Source organism: Galendromus occidentalis, unplaced genomic scaffold (genome assembly GCF_000255335.2).
Source record: "Galendromus occidentalis unplaced genomic scaffold, Mocc_1.1 scf7180000077500, whole genome shotgun sequence".
Lineage (NCBI taxonomy): Eukaryota > Metazoa > Arthropoda > Arachnida > Mesostigmata > Phytoseiidae > Galendromus > Galendromus occidentalis.
The window spans coordinates 1,256,600-1,273,980 of NW_003805488.1; the positions used below are offsets into that span (position 1 = coordinate 1,256,600).

The 17,381-nt window shown below is 50.8% G+C and overlaps 5 protein-coding genes across 5 annotated transcripts; 3 read left to right on the forward strand and 2 right to left on the reverse strand.

Annotated features, from left to right (window-relative positions):
* Positions 1–3,076: 3,076 nt before the first annotated feature.
* xit (ALG6/ALG8 family glucosyltransferase xit) lies at positions 3,077–5,587 on the forward strand. The gene is made up of 7 exons (XM_018640787.1): positions 3,077–3,268; positions 3,401–3,479; positions 3,615–3,808; positions 3,906–4,287; positions 4,412–4,660; positions 4,770–5,077; positions 5,202–5,587. Exons 1-7 carry the CDS (start codon positions 3,195–3,197, stop codon positions 5,419–5,421), a joined length of 1,506 nt encoding a protein of 501 aa, XP_018496303.1. The 5' UTR covers positions 3,077–3,194; the 3' UTR covers positions 5,422–5,587.
* Positions 5,588–5,691: 104 nt separating this feature from the next.
* Positions 5,692–7,581, reverse strand: LOC100903186 (cleavage stimulation factor subunit 1). Its single transcript, XM_003746645.2, has 5 exons — positions 7,326–7,581; positions 7,067–7,240; positions 6,640–6,948; positions 6,160–6,525; positions 5,692–6,032 (listed from the first exon to the last, which is right to left on the reverse strand). Exons 1-5 carry the CDS (start codon positions 7,543–7,545, stop codon positions 5,782–5,784), a joined length of 1,320 nt encoding a protein of 439 aa, XP_003746693.1. The 5' UTR covers positions 7,546–7,581; the 3' UTR covers positions 5,692–5,781.
* Positions 7,582–9,016: 1,435 nt separating this feature from the next.
* Positions 9,017–11,468, forward strand: LOC100903475 (ADP-ribosylation factor 4). Its single transcript, XM_003746647.2, has 3 exons — positions 9,017–9,221; positions 10,616–11,004; positions 11,127–11,468. Exons 1-3 carry the CDS (start codon positions 9,155–9,157, stop codon positions 11,214–11,216), a joined length of 546 nt encoding a protein of 181 aa, XP_003746695.1. The 5' UTR covers positions 9,017–9,154; the 3' UTR covers positions 11,217–11,468.
* A 314-nt stretch (positions 11,469–11,782) lies between these two features.
* Vps60 (vacuolar protein sorting 60) lies at positions 11,783–13,304 on the reverse strand. The gene is made up of 5 exons (XM_003746646.2): positions 13,003–13,304; positions 12,601–12,729; positions 12,380–12,508; positions 12,151–12,282; positions 11,783–12,026 (listed from the first exon to the last, which is right to left on the reverse strand). Exons 1-5 carry the CDS (start codon positions 13,180–13,182, stop codon positions 11,934–11,936), a joined length of 663 nt encoding a protein of 220 aa, XP_003746694.1. The 5' UTR covers positions 13,183–13,304; the 3' UTR covers positions 11,783–11,933.
* Positions 13,305–14,651: 1,347 nt separating this feature from the next.
* eIF3d1 (eukaryotic translation initiation factor 3 subunit d1) lies at positions 14,652–17,071 on the forward strand. Its single transcript, XM_003746649.1, has 4 exons — positions 14,652–14,873; positions 15,184–15,426; positions 15,601–15,972; positions 16,095–17,071. Exons 1-4 carry the CDS (start codon positions 14,736–14,738, stop codon positions 17,031–17,033), a joined length of 1,692 nt encoding a protein of 563 aa, XP_003746697.1. The 5' UTR covers positions 14,652–14,735; the 3' UTR covers positions 17,034–17,071.
* Positions 17,072–17,381: the final 310 nt, after the last annotated feature.

Genomic DNA, 17,381 nt, shown 5'->3' on the forward strand with positions numbered 1-17,381 from the left:
ACATGAGGAATTTGAGTTGCGGAAACCAGATCGGAGAGCAATATAGCAACTTGGGAATGACGATGGCCTGGTAAAGACGAATGTAGAAATCAGCTTTCTTCACGATGAAGCAACGGAAGAGAGCGTGAACGAGGACTGAGCATGATTTCACAACCATAAGAACATGGGCCCGGAAGTCCAACTTTGGAGACATAAGTACTCCGAGATCTCGAGTGACATCGGCGGTTGGGAGCTTTAGTCCATTAAGGTGATATTCGTGACTGCTTTGCCCGTGCTTCAGGACGACAGTTTTCTCGGGTGAGAGTTGCATGGAATTATCACGGCACCACGATATTGCGGCGGATATTCGGGATGAATCTGTTCCAGCCTCTGGTCGACTCAGTCAGCCGTGATCGTACATTGTTTATCCGTCGTGGCATAAATGACCCAGGTTCGCACCTTGTTGGGTGAATTTTCCGAAACAAGTCAGGTCTCCTCCGTATTTCTCCGGCTGCTGTCACATCCGTCGACACTGTTTCCCGTTGCCGGTAGTGTGTGATTTTAAGAAGTTAGTCGCCGTCTTGAGCCGTCACGTGTTACGATTGTCCGTCATCAAGCCGACCGTGTGCTCTGCTTCTGAGACGGCCGAAGCTCAATCGGTAGACCCGGATTGATATCTCGATGGGCTTCCGCTTCCGTCGCTCATTCTGGTTCTACGGCATTCATCATTTTCGGCTTCGGACTCTGGAAAGACTATGACCTCAGAGGAATACGATCTGCATGGGGATAGGGCTCAGGTATCCATCCAGGGAGTTTCCATGAAGCTAACAGCTATGTCTACGATGAGTTGCTCCGGTTTTCACCTCCTCTCATATTGAATCTCTACTCCATCCTCCGCTCTTGCCCATTTACAAGGCCGGGCGACTCAGGGCCTCAACAGGGGGGAATTAGCGAGAACGGCCAATTTTGATACACGCCCATACAATGATCATTGCGAAATGCAGCAGAATTCGTCTATTCCATTTCGAGAGATTTGGGCTCTCCTCAACGCGACGACGATGAGGGGCTCTGAGCGCTGGATGTCATCATGCTTGAATCTGATTTTGCCGATCGAGTCGCGGAGCTCGTTAATTCGCTCGTCGGGTCTTCGTCGCCCTCAGAAGTCGAGATCGTGGGAGACGATGAACTGCGATCAGGCTCGCGCTCGGTTTCCGAGTGCAGTTTCAAGATCTTGGCCAGCTTCCGACTTCGCCTCTGGAGATCTTCCAGATCCTTGCGACGATTCGACAGGAATTGATTCCACTTTGCTTCCAGCCTGGCGATTTAATTGTATCAGCATCGGTCTACTCTCACGCGTACTGGGATTAAGCATTGAGCATCTGATTCGACGCTCGGTGTCGGTTCTAATTTCACACATCAGCACATTGTGGGACTTCACTCAGGCTTAGGCTCCCCGAGCCGAAAATTTCGCCATCAATATCGCCGAGGTCAAACGTGACCCAAGTACAGGAAATGGCTCCTCCAATCGTGTTCCGAGAATAATTACTCACGAGAGACTGCTTGAGTCGGAAACACTCATGATGATCACTCTTGGCGATCTTCGTGATCCGATCGAGCGGCCTAAGTCGAGGTCGGGCTATCCGCAACACGTTCCGTAGCAATATTTCCCATGGAGGTCCGTCGATCGATTTGGAGGTATGCACGTTGAAGGAAATTGTGGTACTCCAAAATAACGAAGTCTGGGTCTGGAGGTTTCGAAGTGTCATCCGACGGACGATGAGTATAGAACTCGCTCCTGGTCCGAAGCATATCCTATTGCCGAGGGACAGACATGATTTTTCTATTTCGTACTCGGGGCACGCGATCCGAAATCTACAGCCAGAGGGAAGAACCGATGCTCTGTCGCGTCGGAGTCGCCCCCGACGAATAATTTCGGAGATCGAGGGGGATTTCCTCCTGCATATGAATATGCATCATGCAAATGGTCCTCAAACCTGTCCTCAAATCAAGTCCGGAACGTGCAGGACAATCAGGGTTTGTGTGCACGAGGGGGCTCCCCTCTCCTGTTTTTTTCGTCTCGAGCGAGCCCGGCAACAATGTGTGTCGAATGATTATTGCGCGAAAACCATCGGTTCTCGCATGCAGGAAAACCCCGGCTCGGAGTTGGGACTCAAGGATTCACCGTTTATTCGCAAACCATCTTCGACTTCCATCTTGATTCAGATTGGTGTTGCCGTGTCCCTATCCCTATCCGAATCCCATGAATACATCTTCATCTGAGCCGAGCTCGTTACTGAGATGTTTCATGATCTTGAGTCTCCACATCTCCCTCATGACTCGACCCAGCTCAATGCTCCGCATTCTAGCACTCGCGAATCATCATTTGCTGGAGACCTGAGAGCGCCGCATCCCAGGTTGACAAAATCTTGTGAATGGACGGGTTGGTCGTTCTAGGATCTGAGGAGTGAGTTTCTCCGCTGGCCCCATCGGACACCGAATTTACAGCTCTTAAAACCACGGGAGACTCTTGACGCGCGTTGTGCGATTCTAATACGAGCTCGGTGCATTGTCCCATGTTTCTTGATGTCCTACATACAGTGCTTGAATGTCGCGTCTCTTGCCACCGGTGCGACCTCTTCGAATGGATTCTCGATCGCCTTGGACAAAAGGGACGAGCGGGGTCCGATGAAATCTTCGATGGAACGGGAGATCGGCATCCGAAAACTTCCGGAGATCTGTATGAGAACGGAGCTGCCTCCATCCGGCTCCCAGCAACCTTTCTCTTCGAGGAGCAACGGACGGAAAATCCTGGAAGAAACGGAAAACGGGGCCGGCGCGGCGCGTCATTCTCTCGATGTGCAGTAGGCGTGCGCGGGTTAGCGGACCTCTCAGGCTGTCCCTGTTCGCTTGTCCCTGTCCGCTCGTCCGCGGTCGACCAAGGCGCGACATGAGAAAAGTTTGATAGATTCAGTAGGCCCCATGGTTCGAGTCGAGAACATGAAGGATACAGCCGCCCCGCCGGGTTCGCCCGGAAAAACGTCATACAACGTTCCTTCTCTGCTTTGTGAGAGAGCTCTCACTCGTGTCAACAGCGCCATTTTCAAAAAGCCGTCTGCGTGGCCGACCGGCTGTCCAGCGCTCATGTGGTGTTCCTTCCAGCATCTTAGCAAATCGATACCGTCCCTAAGTTAATTCATCCTCGGTGAGAGGGCAAGATGAGCAAGAATCGGGACGTATTCACAATCATAGGTCTCGCGACCTGTGTAAAAATTCTCCTCGTGTGGACATAGTGAGTTGCCGACGCAGTCCTATTATCCGTATATCTCTTCATTTTTTCGAACAATTAATATAGATACTGAGGAATGACCCTCCTATGCTTCGAGATTTGAAAGAACGGTGTGCCCTCAACGATTATTTTCAGTCGCTCGACGGATTTCGAGGTCCACCGGAACTGGCTGGCGATCACGCATAGTTTACCTCTGAAGGAATGGTACCGCGAGGTAAGAGCGATCCTGCAGAGAAATCGAGGCATCATTTTGAGAAGGCTCGGAGCGCGCGATCGCACCCTGATTTGGAAAGGTGCACCCATTTTAGAACTTCTCAGAATCCAATCATGTTCCTCTTTCAATTTACAGAGAACCTCAAGATGGACTCTGGATTACCCGCCTCTGTTCGCGTGGTTCGAGTGGTTCCTCTCCCAGATAGCTGCCCGAGTCGATCCGAAGATGCTCAATGTGGAAAATTTGGAATATGCTTCAGAAGAAACGATTCTCTTCCAACGCTTCAGCGTCATGTGTTCTGACGCTGTCTTGTTCTACGCCGCCTATGTGTGAGAATCCGTCAACTCCGTAATATTCTATCGCGGAAACTATTCTAGACTCTAGACGAATGAGAGTATCACGAAGTATTTTCTACTTCTAACTCAGATGGCACGGGATCTGCTTCGAGCAAACTCAGCGTTTGCCACGCCTCTTCAAACCTCTGGTCCTCGTGGGACTGATCTTGAACCCAGGGCTCCTCATTGTCGATCATATCCACTTCCAATATAACGGAATTCTTATGGGAATTATGCTCCTTTCGATGGCGAGGATTTATCAAGGACACGTGCTGTGGGGCACTCTTTGGTTCAGCATTTTACTAAACATGAAGCACATCTACTTGTATATAGCACCCCCGTTCTTCATATACCTGCTCAGAACGTACGTGCTGTCCGAGAAAAACGTGAGGTTGCAGGCGATACGCCTCTCCCAGCTGGGTCTCATCGTCGCCGGCGTCTTCAGTATTTCCTTCGGCCCTTTCATATATCACGTGAGCACTGCCGAATGTATTTTCTTGGAGATGAGATAAGGTGTCTATATCATGGGGCTCGAGAGCATTCTTTCCGGATCTGGATCTAAGCTCACTGATTATATCGTATCCTCGTGTCCTCAAGGGTCAAATTCGTCAAGTCCTGTCGCGTCTCTTCCCCGTCAGGAGGGGTCTCCTGCATTCGTACTGGGCACCTAATATATGGGCTCTGTACGGCTTCTGTGACGAGATCTTGCGATGGTTCGCGCGGAAGTTGGGTTTCGGAGTCCCAGCCCAGACAATCACCAAGGGTCTCGTCCAAGAGGCGAAGTTCGCGGTTCTGCCTAATGTGCCAAGCTGGCTGACTATAGTCGCAGCCCTAGTGCTCATGACGGTAAGCTACAGCGTCATCTCCAGAGACGTGACACGAATACCCCGTGGGGAATCAATCGAATTTCAACCTAGCAATGATTTACGGGGCGTTCCGTATTTGAACTTTACAGCCCTCATTGTACAAACTGTTCCGAAAACCTTGTCGGGAGGCTTTCCTCCATTCGGTGGTGTATTGTGGATGTGTCTCTTTCCTGGTCGGTTTCCATGTTCACGAGAAAGCTATCCTCATCCCTCTGCTCGGTTTGCTCCCTCTGGCGGTTCGGCGGCCAGAGCTGTCGGGACTCTTCGTGGCGTTCTCGGCGACCGGTCATTTCTCCCTTTTCCCCCTACTGCCCAATGAGCAGGAACGATTTTTGAAGACTGCGCTGGTCCTGCTCTACGCCTTCTACATTCACAAGGCCCTGAGCGCTCTCCGCGGGTGAGTTGAGCCAGGAGTAAGATGACCCTGGCCCCGGTTTCGCAGAGCCGATGGGACTCGTGAACACGCGGAAGTAACATTCTTCAAAACAACCCGCGTAAAACATAATCCTTTTTTCTTTCAGGAGGCCTGCCTTAGCCCGGCTGAGCAAAATCTATCTCCTCGGACTCGCTCCTCTATTTCTCTACACAGAAATAATAAGCAAAGTCATGCCGTCTCGATACGAATTCCTCCCGCTCATGGGCACATCGGTTTATTGTGCCATAGGGATTCTCCATTGCTTCATCCCGTTCTCGTTTGCGCAAGATTACACGAAGTTGTCAGAGAGATTCAAGAGACAGTGATCGAGCTCCGGAATAATGTAATCAGAAGGCGTCTGCAATCGAACGTTGCCTCTGGCAATCTTGTATCTCATATCTCATATGTAACGTATAGTCTTAATCAAAATGCAATATATGATATCTTGAAAGTTCCTAGACCGGAGATGAAAATAAAATGTCAGGAGGCTGTTTTGAGCGATACGTGGCATTATGAGCTTCTAGCGACGAGCGAATGGTGGAGTCTACCCGATTGCATACCCAGGCGACGACATGAACTATATTTAAGGTAAGCAGTATATTTTATTCGTTCGAACGATCGCGTATTCGACCGTTCCAGGAAATTTACAGATTTTATGAGAGTATACAATGAATCCCACTTCCCGGCTACTTATTGCTTATTTCTGTACGACGGAACCAGTACCGCGCACGGTAATCATCGGAGCAAGTGAGAAACGCGGGTTTTGTCGGCGAGTGACAGAAGTATCTGACCGTTGAGTTGTGGCCGAGACTCAGAAGTTGTTGCCGTTCCGCATTTCGCGAATCCCAGGAACAGAGAGACAGGGTTTTCTCGTCCGGGAAAAGGATGTAGTCCTCGGAGTGATTCAGTACGGCTTGAGCGCAGTACTCTTGTTTGCCTGCGAGAAGTCCACAGGACGGAAGTTAAAATCGGAATCGTGACGGGCAGAGGAAAGAAGGCGGGGGAATTTATCGAACGAACATCCGCAGATAAAACAGCGTTCCGCCTCTGTCTCGGGTTCTCACCTGTCGCGCCGGCTCCGGTGTAGGCGATGAGGCAGCGGCTCACAGAGAGCTCCCACAATTTCACAACGGAATCTTTTCCGGACGAGAGCACATATTTGCCGTTGCGCGTGAAGTATACGGAACAAACTTCCGATCCCTCGTGCGCTTGAGTGAACGTGCAGACGCATTTGTTGGAAACACCATCCCAGATCTTGATCGACCCGTCGGCTGAGCATGACGCGTACATTTGCCCTGTCTTCGACCAGTTTACCATGTTGACAACTCCTTTGTGCTGATCGTCCGGCACCGATGAAACAAAGCACTGCGCTGTGTTCACGTCGTACAATCGGACCACGGGGTGATTCACGGCAGCCAGCATGTAATTACCTGGAAGTTTCAAGAGCCCTTGATCCCTCATGAACTGGGGATAGTTCCCTGCGGAGTCCTCAAAGTTTTCGGCTCGGAGCTCTTAATCGGGGAACTCTCAGCGGGTGCACTTACCGCCGGGATGGAATGAGACGAAGTTGACGTGTTCCGATTCTTGAATTGTTTTGTGAGCGCGTTTCGCCGAAGGTTTGGAGTAGTCGAAGATTTTAATCGTGAAGTCCCTCGAGCCCGAGACGAGGACTTGCTCTTTGGGGTGAAAAGCTAGCGTGGTCACTTCTTCTATGTGATCGTACAGCGTCCTAATGACCGGGTGAGTCTCCATTTGCTGCTGGATGGTCTCGTTCTGACCCTCCGAAGGCGCGGCCGCACTTTTCACGAGCATACGCTCGACGTCGAGCACTTTGATCGACGCATCGACGGAGCCTAGAAGAAAATAAATCAGCGGGACGTCAGTAGGCGTTAGACGCTACCGGTGTTGAATCTTTCAAATCGCAGTCAGAATCTCGATGCTCGAAATCCTTTTAATTATTCGGAATCACACCTGTGGCTATGAGCGTCCCATCCGCGTTGAAAGCCCCGGCGCGGCACTGAGCTTTGTGTGATGTGACGTAGATCGTCTCGTATTGTGCCGGCTCAGGTACCATCATCGATGACTCGGTTTCGTACTCCAAGTCAAGACCCGGTCCCAAGGAGTACAAATCTTGCGGCCCACATCCTGTACGGAGGGTTTATTTCAATTAATTTGATTATTAGAGATTTCCGACACGCTATCTCAGGGATTCCGGAGATTATTCGCGTACCTGTGAGGATCTGGTGCCCTTTCTGATCCGCTTCCGTTTGTAGTCCAAGTTGCACAACATGCTGAAGTCTGTCGGATGGCGGACAGGCTTGCTGAAGTTTCACGGCGCCGATCAGCTGCACCGCGAGCTGTTGGTGACCATCGTAGAACAACTGCGAGATTATCATCTTGTACAGCTGGTCTCGATCTTTTATGGTCGGACTTTTGTCTGTCTGAATCATCTGAGGAGTACGAATAGGAACTCAATGAAATGGCCGACTATATATCAACCAATGAAACGGAAGCTATCGGACGCATCGGATCTAGGAAATCAGAGCCAGTCGGGCTACGCCGGCACTCGACTCCCAAGCTCCACAGCCAGAGCATTGACTCGCTGAAAAATGACAGATCTAGAGAGACTTTGACGACTCCAAGAGAGTCACAGAGAAAAATGGGCTCATCTTTGATGAGTTACACGTATGGCCAGGCAGAAGATCGAATTCGCTCCCGTGGAGACTTCGAAAGCCGCGCTCCATTTTAAGCTGCTGAAAAATCGCGTCCTACCGAATTATGACGACCTCATCATCGATCGCCCGTCTGACATGCGAGACGAAAAGAGCGTTCAACCTACCGTGGTTGCAGTTCCGGGAAGTACTCTCGAGCCTGCAATGATGGAATCGACTCCTCGACGAAGGAATCGGACCGGCTCCTGAAGAAGTTACTCTTGTTTGTAAACACGGATCCCAGAGCGAGCTCACGGCGGGAAGTTTCGAAGCGGCAGTGTGACGGCTCTGGCGATGATTGACACGATGACTGATGATACTGAATTATTCCGGTTTGGTTCCGCGTCGAGAAGGGGCTGTTCACTAGCTCAGGGCTCGAATACTGGCTAAGGCACTGATCACAACGAAAGTCCTCGATTGATGTATCAGAAACCAAGATCTTCTGTATTTATTGAAGTCATGTTGATGCTTGTCTGATTCGGTGAGGGACGCTTAAGGGGAGAGGAGCACCGATATGGGTACTTGGTGTCTGGTGGGGGGGAGGGGCGACCCCCTCTCTACCTTATGGACGGGTACAAGATCCGTAGGGAGAGCTCGAGGAATCAATGGGGAAGGGTGCGCCATATTGATACAATGTTCGCCGATGGGGTTGGAATCGTTCAGCCTTGATCACTCTGCGGAGATGATCGTGGTATTCTAATTGATCATGGTGCGCTGCTCGATTGAGAACGAGACCGAGCGTAGAGGGGTACACCCAGAGCACAACACATTCCCTCCAAGCCAAGCCTATAGAATGTGCAGCTCCGAGATGAATCAAAACTGAAATCGGAATTGATAATAAACCAATCGTCTTTGGAAAGAGAGGGTTCCACTGTGATTCTGAAGTTCCGCACATTGGCGGGTTTTTTCGGGCAGGGATCCGGCACAAATCCATCAAGCGGTCTCGAAGAGTCAGATACGTCAAGTGTTGCGACTTGCGAGGAATGCAGCACCCGGAAATCCCCGTGGAAAAGCTCAAATTCACCGGATCTGATAAGAGAACTCTGATCGCCTTCTCCCGGACCGACTTCGATGCAATTCTGTCTTACGGTCCGGGGAGAACTTAAAATCGTGAAGAATATGCGGCCGAGGCGGACTGTAGAAGGGACCGCTCTGCCTTCCGGGTGCAGCTGAAACGTCGTCGTCACCACGGTTAAATTTTCCCCTGCAGCTCAGCCGCTGTCGCTGTCGGCAGTAGTGGAACTGCACGCCCTTGGTCGCTAGTTCGGAATCGTGGTCTGTGTATTACGTGGCAACAAGTCGAGTTCTTGAAGTTTTGCTGTCAACTCGGGAGCTCGAGATCGTCAAAATGGGTTTAACCATCAGTGGATTGTTCAATCGCCTATTCGGCAAAAAGCAGGTCCGCATCTTGATGGGTAAGTGTGCGATAGCCGACGGGCTGCGTTCAGAGCCGACCGATTGACAGCTTTCGATCCAGATGAGTCAATTGATATTGGGCAGCGCCCGGCTTCCTCTCCCTGAGAACTGCGGGTTTTCTGCAGAGGACGCCGAGCGGAATTCCGCGGACCGGAATCGGCTCGATAAGAGCCGATGTCTTCGTGAAAGATATCAACGACTTCATGCTAGATCGAATTGAATCGTACTCATAGGGCTTATCGGCTGTGAATTTGCTGTGGAAGCCGCTGCTCTTACTCGATTGCTCGCTCGAGAATTTCCTCTGACTTGCGTCTATCGGAATCCGTACAGTCCAGCATTTTCTTACTCGGACTCATGTTGGCCGGAAAAATGCTGAATTGGAGGTCTGTTGCGAGTGACCCAACGAGGAGGCGATTCGAACAAGAGAAATCTCACACGTTTCGATGATTTCTACCTCGGAGGAACTTCCTTCCGAACTTCCGATGTCGCCGAACTCGTCCCGGGAGGAAAGTCGCTTGCAGGATAAAGATTTGGGGACAGTGCCTGGATTCGTATCGGACACGTTCGATTCGAGCGATCGCCGCCAGATTCGTTCGCGATACCGTCAGGCAGCATATGTTCGTCGACCTATTCCACATTCGAGTTCACCTCGGCAAAGTAGCGAAGAGATCGACAGAACAAACGCCGCGAAACCCGTGCCGCAATCAGATTATCCATCGGGCCTCGCCGGATGCGGGGTCTGGATCAATGGAGCCTGGAGGGCTTGCTCGAATATTTTCAGGAATGTTCTCTCGCTGATTTTCCGTCGATCTCCCGAAGTTCCCGGGGTAGCGACGAGAGGGCTCATGTGGAGATGCAAACCTCGTGACCCGATCCGTTCTAGTTGCGGAATATGTCATGCGTAAGGTAGGCCTTCTGCGATTCTTCTCCTCGAGTGAGTGAGTATGAGAGGAAAAGTGCGCGATTCGAGCGCATGAAGGACTTATCGCAATCGCAGAATCGCTCGCGTCGTTCTACGCGTTTCAACGGCCGTAGAGATGCCTTGCGTTCCACAGACTCGACCGTTTCGCTTCCGCGCGACTCGCGTTCCGGGATGAGTTGATCCAAAGTCTTCAGTTTTTTCTCGGAAGGAACCTCCCCTGAGAGTTGACGAACTCTTCTTTGGGACGAAAAACGCCATTCGGTCATCGCTTTCGCTCAGGTGTGACCCGGATAACAAGCGTCACTTGAGTTACGTCTGATTCGCTTTCGAGCAGCGTCCTACTCGGAGACCGTCGGCGACGAAAGCCGATGGTCGCGCACACCGACAACACGCAAATAGACAGACGGACAAACGAAGAAGCGCGTCGTTGGCTCCGAACTGACAATTGACCCCAATCCGATTCTCTTGCAGTTGGTCTCGACGCCGCCGGAAAAACTACGATTCTGTACAAGCTCAAGCTCGGAGAGATCGTCACCACGATTCCCACTATCGGCTTCAACGTAGAAACCGTAGAATATAAGAATATCTGCTTCACCGTTTGGGACGTCGGTGGTCAAGACAAGATTCGTCCTCTGTGGAGGCACTACTTCCAGAATACGGAAGGTCTTATCTTCGTCGTGGATTCCAACGATAGGGAGCGTATTGGTGAAGCTCAGGACGAGCTCATGAAGATGCTTGCCGAAGACGAACTCAGAGATGCGGTCCTGCTCGTCTTCGCCAACAAACAGGACCTCCCGAATGCAATGAACGCCGCTGAACTCACCGAAAAGCTTGGTTTGAATTCTCTCCGAGGCCGAAAGGTTGGTCTCCCGAAGCTTCCTTTATTCCCATCAAGAGTCGAACTCTGAGTTCGTTTCCCCGGTCTTTGAAGTTTTCATTTCTGAGGGACCTTCTAATTTTTCCATCTCTCTTATTTTTCCAGTGGTACATTCAAGCCACCTGCGCCACTCAAGGAGAAGGCCTGTACGAGGGTCTAGACTGGCTTTCGAATGAACTGGCTAAAGGGAAATGATTCTGCACCAACGCTTACAAACTAATCCACATGATGATGATGATGATCTAAAAGGTGGAGAAGAATAATTTTAAGAAAAGGAGGGGAAACAGTAGCCGCAGAAGAGGCGAAGAGTTGAGGAGTCGTGGGAAGTCGATGAGTATGAGGATGGGATATGAGTGTATATACCAAGTTATTTATCCCGCGACGTGACCGTTCCCCCGGGAGTCATCGCAGAGCAACTTGATGTGATTTTACAATAAATTTTTGACATGAGATTCTTGTCGTCGCTGAAAGAAATTTCTCAGCTAAACAGGTTGCGATGGCATGCGATGATCACTGTCATTGCGGAAAACTTCTCAGGATCCAGAAAACCAAGGAGAAGAAGGATGATCCTCGAAAATCCCGAATTCTGATCCGACGACAGATTCGCGGAAGAAGCCTCTGATGGCCGTGACGAGCAACTACTTCTCAGGCTTAAAGATAGCGAGAATCCGGTGACTTCGGCGTCCGGGGCTCCCATGCTCTGAGAGTTGTCGCATCGATCGCCAGTATCGCTACAATGGGATAACAACAATCTCGCAACATTTCATATTTTATTACGCAAGCCCTCGTCATGCTATCATTTCAATATTGACATCACTTTCTTGCATGTGATATAGTTTATGTGCCTCCCAAGATAATTACAGAACAATTGAAAACCGGAACAATAAGAGGTCATGAAGGATCACTGGCTTATTACTGCGGAATTTTAGGCAGACCGAATTCGTCAACCATGATCCCGTCGGTGGGCTGAGGTTTTTCTTTCGCCGACGGGTCTTTACTCGGCACCTGTTGAAAAGAAGTCTCGGTTCAGTGTACACGCGAAATCTTCGAATGGACATCCATATCCGAAATAATCGACGAGAATTTTCGTTTTCGATATTGACATCATCGACGGAGTCGCAGTTCTTACCGCAGGTGTGTTGACTGCGTCCAGGTAGGAATTGTCTTCATCCAAAGCTAACTCGTCGTTGAGCTCAGCGAGTTCAGCTTCCAGTTCCTCGTCGGTCATGTCTGGCATGTTGTAAGACCGTCCAAGAGTTTCCTGAAGGGAAAAATCAGGATTAGTCTCCGACAAGCGGGAATCGACATTAGGCCCTCGTGTAGACGGAAAAGGGAACTACGGAGAACGCGCGTCGTACCTGAACTTCGTTGGCTTGCTCGAGCATGTCTTCAAGATCGTCTTGAAGATCCTCGATTTCATTCAGATTGACTTTCTTGTATTCATTCTTCATCTCTTTCACACCAAGCTTCATCGCTTCCACCGTGACCTGAGCATTAGGCGGGAGCGAGTTAGGTCATCTTTCGTGAGAGATATTCGGTAGAAACGAGATCCATGTCACATGCATGAGGTTTCCATTACCTTGGTATCTTTGAGCTGCTGAGTTGTGAAATTCGCCTGTTCCATATTGAAGCTCTGCTGCAGAAGATTATCTCTCTGGGATTCGTAGGTTTTCTTCTGCTTCAGCAATCGCAGCGCTTTCTGCTTCACCTGAAAGAGGATCGAAACTCCTTACTGCAAAATCGATAGGGTTCTCTACCCGTGAATGCTACAGGCATCGGTGATTTTCCAGCACAGCCAAGCTCGGAATTCGTCGAATGGACGAACCCGCTTGTCACCCCTAAAAATTATATTCTCAAACGCTGAGGGAATTTAGATCGGGGATACCCTACCAGGGGATGAATTACACAGTCGATCACGAGTCCTACACAAGGGTGTAACTATTTCTCCTGAAACCGCAGCACGATCAGGATGAGTACTCACTGAATTTTTGGCCGGTCCCTCTCGCATTTTGGACAGCTGCTCCTTGTATTTGATGAGTTCTTTGTCGAGTTTCTGGATCTTCTCATCCATGTTGTTCGCTCTCTGATCAACTGTGGAAATACAGTCATTCAAGTTGGCCGGAGGCTCCTTGGCCTTCGCTTTGCCGAACAGGCGATTCATTGCGGGCTTGAGGTCCTTGTGGAGGTAGAACTAATGCGAAAAATCAACTCCTCCAACGTATCCCTCTCGAGACCAATCAGCCGAAACTTGACGTGAATTGCTCTTGTTTACGAGGAGCAGCTGTGAGTCAGACAGAGCAGCAGAATACCCTGTGTGTTGGGCTCTCCTTATTGGTGCGTGTTCGGTCCTGCACCCGGAAGTTCATGAGCTCCTCCCCCTGCGGCGGAATTCCCTTGGGGGCTAATCGGAATCAATGCGAATCGACGCGACGGTGAGCGATCTCTTCTATGAAAGTTCTTCTATTCCTCGAATTTCCACCGAGTCGACCCTGAAAGCTACAGCTCCCACGGCCGCCGGGGATTGTCAACTCCATCTTTGAGCGACGAGCATCCGTCTTTCGGATGGCCGCATTCTGTGTGCGCCGATCGGGCCATTGAAACATGGTAGGTCCCGATCGAGACCCCATAGCCCCTCGCCAGAATTTTCGATCGGAAGGCTAAGGCTCCGAGGCGTCATCATTTTCAAGCCGAGGCTCCCTCCGAAATCCGTTCCCCCCCCCCAACGGAATTCCTTTGTGCGCCAGTGCCTCAGCCCTTCGCTGAAGGATACGAGAAAATAGCTTTAAGCTATCTCGGAGAAGAAAGCCATACGAGATGCGATTATTTCTAGGGTAGTCCGATTCAGCGCGTCGATATGGAGCCGCATCCAAATAGTGATGAGGGAAATCACGAATTCCGAGACTACCGGAGCAGCGCGTTTCGCTTCGGGAAGTTCTCGTTCTCTCGACTCCAGTGCGAAGAAAAATCGCCAGAAATACGTAGCAAATCTTCATCGAAGAGACAGGCCTGGCAAAAAGCACCAGGAAGCCGGAGAGACGGAGTTCGGATCGTGTGCCGGGCTTGAAGAAGGACTCGACTGACGCATCTTCTTCCCCCGGCAGGCTGTCGCTAATCGGGAATAATTAGTACGATTAGCTTACGATCTCTATACCTTGTTATGTACGATCGGAGTTTTTGAGTCGTGTGTCAGAATGGGGGAGGGGGAAATACCGAAGCTTACGGAATGGATCCTCCTCCATTAAATGCCATCTCACTTGTACTCAGGACTGGGCTGTATGAGCGCGCTCTACTCCCTAAGACTATCCAGTGTCGCCTTCGCTTCTTGACAATCGAGCTCATATCATCTCTCGAAAAGACCTCCCAGTGGGGAGACACTGTCGCGAATACGAAGCATTACGCATTGTTCCGACCAACATTCGATCCGACCTCGGCTACACGGGCGCTATTCAGAGAAAAAGTCTGATCATACTCGGGCAAATCAACCCGGGATCACGTGTTCCGTTGTCACCCCGGCCGAGATATGTTTAGGAGTTTCCCGCTCGGAGTCTGACCAGGGTGCTGATCGACACTACTTCGCTCTCTCTCGAGCGCTGCCCGCTGAATTAGCGGCGTTCGAAAAGCCGATCCGCCATATTTTTGCCGAGCACAGCGTTTCCCCACGTTTCGGCAATAATCTGTGAAACTTGAAGACTGTTCCTTACAACAGCATCGGAGATGACCGGAAAGCCGACGGCGAAGTTCGAGCTGCCTGAAATCGCCGAAAATCGGCAAGGATGGGGTCCGTGTTTCGTTCCCGAAAAATTCGCCGACATGCCCTACCAGCCCTTCTCGAAGAGCGACCGGATCGGAAAGGTAAGGAGATGGGATCTCGGTATCAAAACCCAGTCCCATGAGATGTGGGGAACCAAGTCATTCCGGGCCGGAGATGCGGAGGAGGGAAGGTGCGGCTGGAGGGGAGCCCGTCGGGTTTTCAGCTCATCGGCCCGCACTCCATATGTCGTGAGATGCCGGTCGCACACTGTCAACACGGTCCGAGATGACTTTGGAGTGAAGAACTGCTTCCAAAGCGCGATCGTGCCTCGTTGCCAGGTTGTTCTGAGGAATCCGGACCGGTTCGGCTGAGCACAGCATTCGTTAATTGAGATTTTCGCTCCATTCGCAGGTGGCTGATTGGACCGGCAACACTTACCAAGATCGACGTGCAGTCAACAAATACAACTCACAGTTCGGCTCTGGACCGCAAACACAGTATGCCTACATCCACGAAGAAGACGACTCGTCGTTCCAACTTGTGGATACGTCGAAGACCCACAAACCCATGTACCAACGAGGACGTTTCAATCGTCTCAACCAGAAGCTCAATCAGAGACAACGACAACAGAAACAACAGCAGCAACAAATGCAGGTGAGTCGCGCCGCAGCTTCCTCGCTTCGGACATCGAATCTTGACTTTTCCGGGAGTTCGGGAGTTCGCCAGCGGGAGAACCCGGGAGACAGGAACCTCTCCGGGGAACTTCTCTATTATGTATATCTCCTATACAATTTTACCCCCTGCTCATATCGTCCCATTGTCTCCAAGGTACTTTCGCGCGCGGGCAAAGGCAGAGAGCGTGAGCGTATGCAGCAAGTTCGCAAATGGCAAAAGCAGATGCGGCAGAAGCTGGAGCACCGTCAGGGCAATCAAAACATGATCAAGGACCGAGTCGCTTCTGTGACCGTCCTGCCGTCGTGGAAGGTGCTTGAGGAGATGGACTTCCCCCGTCTTAGTAAATTGTCACTGCCAAACGTGGATGAGCCCACCGACGTTTACCGCTGTGGTACCATGGAGTATTTTGACAAGAGCTACCAGAACATCAACTGCAAGAACGAGAAACCGCTGCAGAGGATCAACCGAGTCTTCCAGGCTGTGCCAACGACCGATGATCCTGTGATCCGAGCCCTCGCAACCAAGGTTAGAATCGCGAGTTTTCGAACCTCAAATGGAAATCCCTCACCCTCAAAAACCGAGAGAGGCGTTCTCTATTTAACTTCATCGCAGTGCATTATCTTGACATCATCGATCGCAATTTCCAGAAACACATCGATGGCATGGTCGACGGCGTCGACGTGAGCGACGTGAAGGTCTACGCTATCGACACCATCATTTCGACGCTGATGTGCGCAACGAGATCTGTAATCTCGTGGGATGTCGTGGTCCAGAAAGTCAATGGCATCATCTTCTTGGATAAGAGGAACACCGAATTCGATCACATCCCCGTCAACGAGACCGCCGCCGACCCACCGCACGAGGAGGGCAGCTCGATCAACTCGCCGAGGAACCTTGCCCTCGAGGCGACCTACATCAACCACAATTTTTCTCAGCAGGTCTTGAAAACAGACGAAGAGAAAGTCTCCTTCGAGAACAAGAACCCGTTCTGTCAAGACGTGGGCAACTCAAAGACAGAGCACGCATCCGTGGGTTACCGATACCGAAAGTTCGATCTGGGGGGAGGTATCGGACTCGTCGTTCGATGCGAACACGATGCCGTCATGACCGGACCCAACGGCGAAACCCAATTTATCAACATCAAAGCCCTCAACGAATGGGATCCTCGACACTCGGGAAACATCGACTGGAGGCAGAAACTCGATACCCAGAGGGGAGCCGTGCTCGCCAACGAGCTCAAGAACAACTCGTGCAAGCTGGCCAAGTGGACGGTACAGGCCGTTCTTGCGGGTTCTCAACAGCTGCGCTTCGGTTACGTCAGCCGAGTACATGTCATGGACTCGTCGAAACACTCGATCCTCGGGACCCAACAATACAAACCGAAGGAGTTTGCTGATCAGATCAATCTCAACATGGATAACGCATGGGGTGTACTCCGGTACATAATCAATACCTGCCTCCAGCTGCCTGACGGCAAATATCTTTTCCTCAAGGATCCCAACAAGCCCGTCGTCCGTCTCTACGATATTCCTGACGATTCATTCGAGAGTGACGAGGACGACGATAGCGATGAGGATGAAGATTAGACGGCCTAAATATGCGTTTAATAAATCATATGCTCCGTGAAACCCAGTCATCATTCGATTGTAGGACACGAGAGTTCGTGCTCCGACTCGATTCACGCTTGAATCGGCTCGCGACGATTCTATTCAATCCGTTCAGTAGTCGGGGAACCAGTGGACCATTCACTGGATGTCTGGAAGAATTCATTTTCTTCTTCATCCGTAAATTCTCAGAGTCGTATAGGACGGTTTCCCTCCTCACCATGGCTTTGTCGATAAGATTTTGGTGCCGCTCTCCGAGCGACGTTATTAGTCGGATAATCCTTAGAATTCGTGGTTCGGCCACCGACACCGTATGCTTCCAAAGATCTG

Bases quoted from the DNA above. Each gene is read 5' to 3' on its own strand.
- LOC100903186 (XM_003746645.2), bottom strand. From the start codon at position 7,545: ATGATTCAGACAGACAAAAGTCCGACCATAAAAGATCGAGACCAGCTG. The intron at 6,949-7,066 runs GTGTGATTCCGA...ATTTTCTTCTAG, and splicing joins TGGGACGCTCATAGCCACAG to GCTCCGTCGATGCGTCGATC. The intron at 6,033-6,159 runs GTGAGAACCCGA...GACTTCTCGCAG, and splicing joins CACCGGAGCCGGCGCGACAG to GCAAACAAGAGTACTGCGCT.
- xit (XM_018640787.1), top strand. From the start codon at position 3,195: ATGAGCAAGAATCGGGACGTATTCACAATCATAGGTCTCGCGACCTGT. The intron at 3,269-3,400 runs GTGAGTTGCCGA...GATTATTTTCAG, and splicing joins ATTCTCCTCGTGTGGACATA to TCGCTCGACGGATTTCGAGG. The intron at 4,288-4,411 runs GTGAGCACTGCC...CGTGTCCTCAAG, and splicing joins TCGGCCCTTTCATATATCAC to GGTCAAATTCGTCAAGTCCT.
- LOC100903475 (XM_003746647.2), top strand. From the start codon at position 9,155: ATGGGTTTAACCATCAGTGGATTGTTCAATCGCCTATTCGGCAAAAAG. The intron at 9,222-10,615 runs GTAAGTGTGCGA...ATTCTCTTGCAG, and splicing joins GCAGGTCCGCATCTTGATGG to TTGGTCTCGACGCCGCCGGA. The intron at 11,005-11,126 runs GTTGGTCTCCCG...TTATTTTTCCAG, and splicing joins ATTCTCTCCGAGGCCGAAAG to TGGTACATTCAAGCCACCTG.
- Vps60 (XM_003746646.2), bottom strand. From the start codon at position 13,182: ATGAATCGCCTGTTCGGCAAAGCGAAGGCCAAGGAGCCTCCGGCCAAC. The intron at 12,509-12,600 runs GTAATGGAAACC...CCTAATGCTCAG, and splicing joins AGCAGCTCAAAGATACCAAG to GTCACGGTGGAAGCGATGAA. The intron at 12,283-12,379 runs GTACGACGCGCG...TTTTCCCTTCAG, and splicing joins AGCAAGCCAACGAAGTTCAG to GAAACTCTTGGACGGTCTTA.
- eIF3d1 (XM_003746649.1), top strand. From the start codon at position 14,736: ATGACCGGAAAGCCGACGGCGAAGTTCGAGCTGCCTGAAATCGCCGAA. The intron at 15,427-15,600 runs GTGAGTCGCGCC...ATTGTCTCCAAG, and splicing joins AACAGCAGCAACAAATGCAG to GTACTTTCGCGCGCGGGCAA. The intron at 15,973-16,094 runs GTTAGAATCGCG...CGCAATTTCCAG, and splicing joins TCCGAGCCCTCGCAACCAAG to AAACACATCGATGGCATGGT.